Source organism: Rhinolophus sinicus, chromosome 2 (genome assembly GCF_057876585.1).
Source record: "Rhinolophus sinicus isolate RSI-liver-muscle chromosome 2, RSI-T2T, whole genome shotgun sequence".
Lineage (NCBI taxonomy): Eukaryota > Metazoa > Chordata > Mammalia > Chiroptera > Rhinolophidae > Rhinolophus > Rhinolophus sinicus.
In genome coordinates, this window is record NC_142502.1 from 138,914,512 (window position 1) to 138,923,880 (window position 9,369).

General features: G+C 50.4%; 1 protein-coding gene across 3 annotated transcripts in view; it reads left to right on the forward strand.

The window, feature by feature from the left end:
- The window catches only part of EXOC6B (exocyst complex component 6B), a 629,322-nt gene extending 621,170 nt beyond the window's left edge, over positions 1 to 8,152 (forward strand). For 2 of the 3 annotated variants that reach the window (XM_074332164.2, XM_074332163.2), the window contains 2 exons: positions 585 to 697; positions 4,769 to 8,152. In XM_074332164.2, the coding sequence (XP_074188265.2) occupies positions 585 to 697; positions 4,769 to 4,895 (240 nt within the window). In that variant the 3' untranslated portion in view covers positions 4,896 to 8,152. The other variant, XM_088796094.1, reaches the window with a different exon arrangement.
- Positions 8,153 to 9,369: the final 1,217 nt, after the last annotated feature.

Consider the following 9,369-nt stretch of genomic DNA (forward strand, 5'->3'; position numbering starts at 1 on the left):
CCATCTGTGCCTTGGTTCAGTGTTTTTGTGTTGTCTGTGTCTTGTTGGTGTGTGGGCTGGGTATGTGGACGTGCCAGCTGGGTGGCCTGGGCAAACTCCATGCAGCAAGTCGTGAACGTAGTACTTGAAAAAGGTACTTGACCTTTTGACCTCAGAGCTCATACGATTGCATATGTGGCACAGGACCACGTCCCCCTTTATGTGTTCATTGTTGAATTCTGAGCTGCTAGAATGGTACTTGACACATGGCAGGCATTCAGTAAGTATTTATTAAATGAGTGATTATTATGATAGTCTTGTGTTATGCTTCAGTCCCATGTTAGTTTCTGTTCAGACCTCAGCTAACTGCTAGCGTGTGGTCTTAGCAACATACAGTGCTTATGGCAGAGATGGCTGACCTCTAATGATGACTCGTTTATTTTCTTAGTTGCATTACAGTCTGTAACCATTCCTTCTCTTATTACATCTGTGTTTCTATTTTTCAACACTACTCTTAGCTGATAATGAAGGATGCTAGGGGTTTCTGAGGGGTTTGTCTTGTCTGTCTGATTAATCCCCGGGGTGTGGATTTGGATATTTTACAGCTCTTAGATCTCTTCATCCAGTGGGATTGGTCAACCTACCTTGCCGACTATGGCCAGCCCAACTGCAAGTACCTCCGTGTAAACCCAGTGACAGCTCTGACCCTGCTTGAGAAGTGAGTACCCAGTCCCGTGGTCTGTGTCGCGAAGTGGAGAAGTGGGATTGGCGATGGGGGTGGGACGTGGAGGGTAGTGTTATCTGTGCCAGCACCTCCAAAAGACAGCAGAGAGGCCCTGCTCTCGAGGTTGCCGTGGGCACTATCGGCAGTCTCCATCATGCATTCAGCAGGCCGGTCCTCTGGCCGCCTCTTACGCCATGAACCCACGAGCTAGGCCAAGTGCGGGTCAGTGGGCTCTGACGTTACCTTGGAGCTTAGTGGGCAATGTAGCTTTAACGAGAGACGACAAGGAAAGAAGATGCCTTAGTTGGGGGCTCAGGCCAGCCTGGTGAGCAGTGAGTCTGGCCCCGACCATCTGGGGTGTGATGATGGATAGAACAGCCTCCCAGAACAGATGGTGTCTCCGTTCCTAGCAGAGAAGTTCCCGGACTTCCTGAAACCTTCCCCAGCCACCCCCCCCAACACCCCCCGCCCCGCCAGATTGAGCTTTATTGTGCTGACTGGCCCAAGAAAGCTGTGTTGGAGATGTCTGATTCTTGCCATAGGTCGTCACTACGTGGCAAAAGCTGCCACCACTGAAATTGGGCTGGCCAGCTCCACAATCTCGCAGCTTACCAGTACATCACCTACATGTTGCCGTTTGCTGTGCACTGCAGAGTGGCTCTGGCTTTTGCTAACCTAGTGGAGAGCTGGCAGGCCAGAACCCAGGAAGGGAAGCTTTTTCTTGTCTTCAGACTAGTTCACTCCCACTTTCTTAGAAGCCTCTTAGATGAGTATCCTACATCGAGTTATGTAGGAAATCTACCTATGGCCAGTCAAGCAGGCCTCAAATCCTGGGAAGCAAAGATCAGAGTCTAGGTCAGAATGGAGTCTGAAGCAGAAGGAGAGGCTAAGGTGTACCCCTCCTACTATGCATATGGTAGGGGGATAGAAGAGGAGGGGATGGAAAATGGGCACGAGCAGGATGCAGAGGTATGTGTTTGGAGCCAAGAAAATAAGAGCCCAGAGTGCAACTTTATCCAGAATAGGACAGAGACTGACGTTTCCATTTTAACTTTGTTTCCCATGGTTCTCTCTTTCAATGACCTTCCTCCCTAGGATATCTAGAGAGTAAGTATTTTATCCACTTGGGCCTTTTGCATCACTTTGAGGCAAGTCCTTCTGGTTTCCTCATTGACACTAATGATTACACTAAAATCCCTACCACGTGAGTTGTCCCCACCCTGACATACTAATCTACTAAACCAGCCTGGTGCCAAGTGGCTGGCTGCCTCCCTCTGTCCTTGGTCCTTGGAGTGACCCTTGGCTCAGCAATTCCTTTGGGGCTGGGAGTGGCGGCAGGGATTTCCCCCCAGCAGTGCCAGGTAAAGGGTTTCTCACGCAGCTTCCTAACACAGGCAAAAGTCTCGCTGGTGCAGGGCCTGAAATTCAGCCCTGACAGAAGGCAGCTCCTCATCAGTCTCCCCTACCTCCTGGCGGTGTGGCCCATGGCTTTAAGTTCTGGAACCTATGTCTCCCGTGAAAGCCTTTTTATTATTACAGGCAAGACCTAATCCCAGAGTTCTCAGTACCCAGCTGAAATGGGGGACATTTTGGCTTTTGAGTTGGTGCTTAGATATCATATTCATTATGTGTCCAAATGGGCTCTGGGATTCCCTCTCAGCCAGTTACCTCTCTCAATAGTCCCTTACTCATCGGTTGCTGAGAATCTCTAGATCCGAGAAGTACTGGCTTATTGACTTCCTGTGGGTCAACAACAGGGTAAAATAATCAGCCTCTCTGAAGCACGCTGGGGACCGAGCCAGCGGCAAAACTATGTCCTTACCCCTAGCAAGCAGCAGGGTTCAAAAGCTGCATTCCAAACATAGTTGAGCCAAAGGCCACCCAGATCACTAAAATCTGTATTTCCCAGCCTCATAGGAATCAGTCCCTTTACCTGACCCATTCCTGCTTTCCCCATAGCCAGCTATACCACCACAGCCTGGCACTCTCTCCTTTACAGCCTGGCACTCCTTAATAGAGTCAGTCATGGAAAGACCCAAAGACCTGATGAGGACATTCAGGAAAGAGAGGAGACCCTCGGGTCATTGAGAGGTGCCATAGCCAAAGCAGATGAGGACCCTGGGCTTACAGAATGGGATGGGAGGTGGGGAGGGCTCTCCTTTGTTTGGAGAGCATTCTAGAGTACAAACCAGCATGCTACCGTCCGCCCTCGGGACACTTGAGTTTATCTTTCAAATAATCCTAACTCCAGGCTTACATGGCTAAGATACCCTAGCCTCTGAGACTCAGAGACTACCCCCTGCCCTTTATCCTACCTTCCTGGAGCAGCTTCCCTGTGGGAGCTGAAAGCCAGCTCAAGCTGCCTGTCTCTGGGCTGATGTGAGGGATCCTGAAACTAAGGATCACACAGGGCATTAAGTGTTCTATAAATGTAGGAAGTGGTTTTCTTCTGTCTGTCTTTTTGTTTCATTTTGTGTTGTTTTTGTTTAGATTTACAGCACATCTAAGGAAAGAAAGAGAGTCCTTCTCTGGGGTAAATAATCTAAACCCAGGCCAGTCCCACAAGCACAACTGTGCGATTCATGTGGAAATGACCAAGCGCCGTAATCATCACAGCCTTGAGGACCCTTGTGCTTGCTTTTCAACCTAAACCTCGAAACCTCAGTTCCTCTCCTTCGTCCTCCCCTCCCAGGACAGGCCTCCTCCTGTGGGTGGTTGTACCTTATGTGCAGTAATTCCAGCTTGAAGGTCCTTAAACTTAGCTCAGAGAGAGAAGCCGCAGTTCGATTGTGGCTGTCGCTGTCAGCCAGACCCATACAGCTCTGGTGCTCATCAGAGCCTTCTTCCTACATGGATATAAAGGCCCTTGTGGGGTCTCTGGCCTGTGATCCACTGGCCTCTAATCTGCCCCTCTGCACAGGGCCACCCCACAGAAAACAATGGCCAGGATTGGCAGGAGGCCCCGGGAAGTCTGCCTGGGAGTGGTTTACTCCTCAGGGGGAGGTTCCTTCCCTCCGCTCTTCTAGGTGGTCTCTGTGCAGCCCAGGAAGTTGTGAGGTCAGAGAGATGGCCCAGCTTCTGGCGAATGATGGTGACAGGCAGCCTATCCCTACCACAGGGAGACATTGGCCTGGGCAGTGTTCTCAGTGCACAGAGGCTGGCGCCAAAGTTAACAGTTACCAGCAGATGTCAGGGCTCATGGGCCCTCTGCAGGGAGTAAGATTCCTGGGTTCCGTCTCCACGGCTTAGTCAGACCGGGGTTTCTGTGACAATCTCAGCCTGGCCTTAACTTTCTTGATTCATGCCTCCCAGTTGTCTCTCCATCTGACAGAACTGCCCATGGTTTGTGCTCTAGGAATATGCCATCTCTGGGACTTTAGAGTGACTTAGTAATAGAAAGTTTTCCAAACGTCTGAGGATGTAGAAGCCTTGCAGAAGTCAGGGGTTTCTCTTGCCAAAAGCCCTGGTTTATGAAGTGAGCGGATAGCCCAACCTTTGTCATCTGCTTTCCTCGGCACCATGCCCTCTGCTACCTCACGGCCTCTGGGTCCTTACTCTGAGACAAAAGAAAAGAGATCAGTCAAGCTCTAGTTTTATTAGGGATGGGATAGCATAACTACCTACAATGAGGTTTAGAATTATACAGGGGCTTTGGTTTTCATGTCCCCTTGGGATTGCTGGTTCAGAGGCTTTTTCTGCTTTACTTTTCAATTACCAGCTCTAGGGTCCCAGCAGGGTTAAGCAGGCTTAGGAGGTGGTAAGTAGATCCTAGACATTCTGTAAGAGCCCGTTGACCATCATCGCCATAGCATGTCCCAGACACCTGTAACAGGTGCATACCTGGAGATGGGAGTGAGGTAGGTAGGGTGGGTATGGGCAATAAAGGGGTTGGCCCCTCCATAGCTGGCTCTCGACTGTTTCCAGTGACTGAATGTGAGAGGGCAGTGGGGGCCGGCAGGACAATGGGTGGGTTCTGCACTCTCGGCCCTGGGGGACAGCTAAGGTGCACCATGCCATCCTTCCCCTTCCACACACTTGGCTCTCTTTCCTTCTCTCTCTGTTCAGGATGAAGGACACCAGCCGCAAGAACAACATGTTTGCACAGTTTCGGAAAAATGAGCGAGACAAGCAGAAACTGATCGACACTGTGGCCAAGCAGCTCCGGGCGCTCATCAGCGCTCACCACTCGTGAGGCCCGCGGGCCGCACCTGCCCGGGCGGGCCCTGCACTTGTGCATTCTTCTGCAAAGAGAGAAAATGTATTTTTTTAATAACCTCTGTACAGTATTCGCATAACCTTTCCCGATAGTAAAAGAGGCACAGGAATCAGCGAGCAGATGAGCTATTGCTGGGCTGGGACTCAGGGCAAGTTATTACCATGCTCTCTGTGTTATCCTGGAAATGGTGGTGTCATGAGTCCCAGTGCAATGGACCACCTTTCATCCACGGCTCAAGAGCTGAGGTCTGGGGCTCAGGAATGACAGGGCCAACATGGGTACTTGGCACTGGGAGGTAAGGGGAGCAGGCAGAAGGACCACACGGTATATGCCATCCTCTCCTGGGTGCCCCATTCACCACACAGGTGAGGCTGATTCTTCCTAACACAGGAAGGAGCCTGCAAAACACGACTATTTCCTATGCGAAAGACCAGCACGTAGTTCTGGGGCTTCATCTCCTCAGTCCACTGACTTTCATTAGCTGGTGAACAAGGAATGTGGCAAGATGACAGCTTCACTCCAGTCCCCCAGGGATGGCAGTTTCTTTAGCTTCGATCTGACCCAATGCTTTTACTGCTAGTTCTTCTGGAGCAGGATAGAGCTGAGTATGCAGTGGTAAGAATTGGGCCCCATGACTAATGGAGGTGGCCCCCACAGCAGAAGGCCCGTGTGGATGGACTCAGAGCCTCAGCTCCTCCCCATTCAGCTCGTTTCATTCTTTCAGGCTCAGGGCAGTTGGTTCAAGTCATAGGTCAACAGTTAATTCTATGGGTCCTCACAGACAGCCTCAGACTTGGCCCCCTCCAGCAGTGTCATTGGCATAAGTCAGATTCCAGAAGCCTAAAAATGGCCCTTACTTTACCCTTAGGTAAAACCTGAAGATTACTTGAGATTATTCCTTTGTGTTTTAAAACCAGCTTTCTGGCCACCATCTTCATCTTTAAAGGAAATATCACCAATTCTGCACTGTGGGGGCAGCCACAATTGGACTGGATGCCTGGAGCGGTAGAGCCACTGTCACCCTGAAGTAGACAGGCCAGCCATAGCTGGTGGCGTGTTGCCTCGGGCCCAGCCTCCCCTCACTGAGTCGTAGCCTGGATGCAAAGCTCTTGCTCAAGCCCAAGGCTTCAATCCTCTTCTGAGATCCCCATAGCCATCTTTTGGCCCTGCCTGAGAAAAACTGTCTATGATCCTATTCCCCCAACTCTGGAGTTGGCGTAGCTGGGGGACTGCGTCCCTGTCCCAGAGGCTTATTGCAAGGGCTTTGCTATGAGGTCAGTCAGAGGAATCTGCACTTGAAGACACTTCAGGAAGATGCTGTGATGACTACTGGCAAGAGTATAATTGTGCATCACCCAACAATGACAAATAAGCCACACAGGCATTTCCAGCTTGGATTAGTGGGCGGAGACACTCATCAAACAGATTTCTTCACTGCCTTTGTCAGCTACTGAGTTGCTTCTGGGGAGGGCAGTGCTTCCTTTTCCATTCTCCACCCCTTACCCCCCTTATCCCATCACAACTTGAAAACCACAGGAAAGAGAATACACACTGAGATATACAGCCTTCCTCAGAGCTGGAGACTGGGCTGCCTGTGAGCTCTGTACACGCCTTCTGAGTCTCATACTGGGGGCTCCGTGGTTGGCCCAGGGTCTTAAGATGAGGGTCAGAGATAAAGGCTGCTACCCAGAACTTCAAAAACCAAGGGAAGGCAAGGGCCGATGGGAATAAGACCCAAGATGCCGTCTCCCAAGCCCTGGATTTTACTGAAAAAGAGCAAGAAATGATTACACTAATCTGAAGTCCTACTGCTTAAAAGGGGCCCCAAACACCCTCCCTCTCTAGTCCCCAGTTTGCAGCACGATCCCTTCAGCTTTGAGCACTGAGACGTTGAAGTGGGGCTGGAGTGAACCTTAAGTATGTCACAATTGTTATCTTTTTGTCATCATTGCTGGTCTGGTCTTGCATTTGTACCCTGGAAGAAAACTGTGCTAGAGACGAAAAAGTGAAGAGGGGAGAGGAATGAAAAGTCACTCTGCACCTTGCTCACACAAGTCCCTCTAAAGAAAAAGCCTATTCAAGCTCGAGACTCATAAAGGCAGGGCTTGTGGTAGCTCTCTCCTTCCCTCTCAGTCTGCCTGCCGTCTTCCCCAGCAAAACCAACATGCTGCTGCTGAGCTGTCTGTACAGACACTCTTGGTGGGCAGGGAAAGGTCAAACACAGGGACCAGCAATGTCCAAGCTGTTTGAATCGGTGAAGTGGGATTTTTCAGTTTTGTTTGTAGGCCTGTAGTGGGGCCAGCCCTTGAGAAGACCTGTGCGTTGCTTGTGTGCCCTGCCCCTCAGACTCCTAAGATCTGGCCTCAAATGCCCAGAGATGTAGAAGTGCCCTGGGAGCCTCAACAAGAGGCTGAGAACGTGGGTGACGGGAAGCCGACCAGCTTCCTGTCTTGGCCAAGTTTTGGGGGAAACCGGGTCTGTGTTCCTGAAGTGACAGTCTGCTTTGGGACCCTAGTGCGTTTCGGTAGTAATATAGTCAGCTTGCATGCTTTTAACAGTCACAGGAAAGTCTCTTTGAGGTGACTGTAAGTGAAGCTGTTGGTTGGTTGGAAAGAACAGGACCTGGAAACTGGAACCAGCAGAGTCCCCTGGCAAAGGGAATATAAAGCTTCCGTGGAGCTGCCCCCGGTGTTTGCGTTGTGTGCTGGGCCTAACAGCCTCCCAGGCCTCAAAGCCAGCCTAGCTTCCCTGCACACTTGACTTGCTCAACAAGTCCCAGACCCAGAGCCTTTTATCCCTAAGATTGGCATTGGCCATGACCTTCCTCATAAGGCCCTTGAGCACACTTCCTGGGGCCTGCTGCAGAAATCCCCCTACCTTAGCCTCCCTTCCCCCAGGGCTCTGCTCCTGGCTGCTTCAATTGCCTCTTTTTTTTTGTTTTTTTTCTTTGTATCTTTTTTTTTTATTTGCCTGTGTTTGCAATTACTTTTCACTAATGTATTGGAAATGGCCTTTTTATTTTGCACATTTATGGAGGAAATTTAGGAGAGTCCATTTTTAACTCTAAAGGGAATTTTTTTCTTTAAAACTCACTAGTAAAGCTACTGATGCAGACGGGCCTCATGGTTAGTGGAAACCCTCCTGTGTGGAAAGAGCATGTTTATTCCTCCTGTACATTTTCCTCTTTTAACTGCTATTAAACAAGAGAGCCTATGTACCTGTTTCAAAAGCCACGGTGCTGTCTCATGGTCTTTTGTTCTCCCGCCCCTTTTGCACAGTGTGGCTATAGTTGGTGAACTGGATGACAGACATTGCGCCCCCCTCAACTGGACTGAGGACTGCAGCAGGCAAAGCCTGCCGGGGAGGAGAAAGCCTGTCTACCAGACGAGGCAGGGAGCCCTTGGAAACATCTCGAACTACTGGGTTAGGTGTTCCTGTCTACACAATTAACACTGGAGTCATCGAGAGGAAGAACTTTTGAAATGCCTGGTATATGTGCACCACCAGGCTAGGCAACATGGGCCCTGCCATGGAAAGGTTCCCAGTCAAGACAGCATGATGTAGAAATGTCTAGAACAAAGCCAGGCTGAGGGAAGGGGGAAAGAGCCTATGTTAGAGCTCAGTAGGGGAGAGGGATAGGACTGGATCTAGTCGGGGAAGATAGCAAAGAGAAAGCAGGATGTTAGTTCGCTGTGCCTTGAAATTAAATTCAAACTCTGTTAAGCTATGGGAGTAGTTGAGGCACAGATCACATTAGAGTGAAAAGTTGGCGTTGAGTCTGGTACGTGCTGGGAGGACAGTGAGGAACCTGGTATGCACATCTGGCACCATGGTGAGTGAGGCCAGAAATAGTGTAACAGCACCCAGCTTGCTTGCCCCTGGGCTGCCATAGATGCCATGGGAATAGGATGGAAAGAATTTCTGCAGTAACAAATCTGACTACTGCAGCTGGGCTTTGATGCTGGAGACCCCACTATCTGGATGACCTTGAACAGTTAACTCCCTAAATCTCACCATCCTCATCAATGAAAGTAGAGTAGTAGCCTCTCCTTTACAGTGCAGTTGTCGTGACGTGGAAATGAGCTATGGGTGGTCAGAATGCTTAGCCAGTACCTAGACAGAGCACATGCGTTCAGGCCTTTCCCTTCCTCACCTCCATTCCATAACATACCTCATGGCCGAGCGCTGGGCAGAAGTGTCAGAGCTTCTCTGCCTCCCGGCTTTCCCTCCCAAACCCAGCACAGGGTTAATGGGGGTGTGGGGGGGCTCCTGTACCTGAAACGGAGGTACAGGCCCTGCAAGTCAGCCAGCCGACTGCCGGGCTCAGCCACTCCTTCAGGTGGAATCTGTTCCTCCACTCCACGTGGAAACTTCTCTGCTCTCATTTTGGTTCCAAAACTTATACCTCCATCTAGAATTCAGCAATTCTTAACCAGGGGTCCCCGAGCCC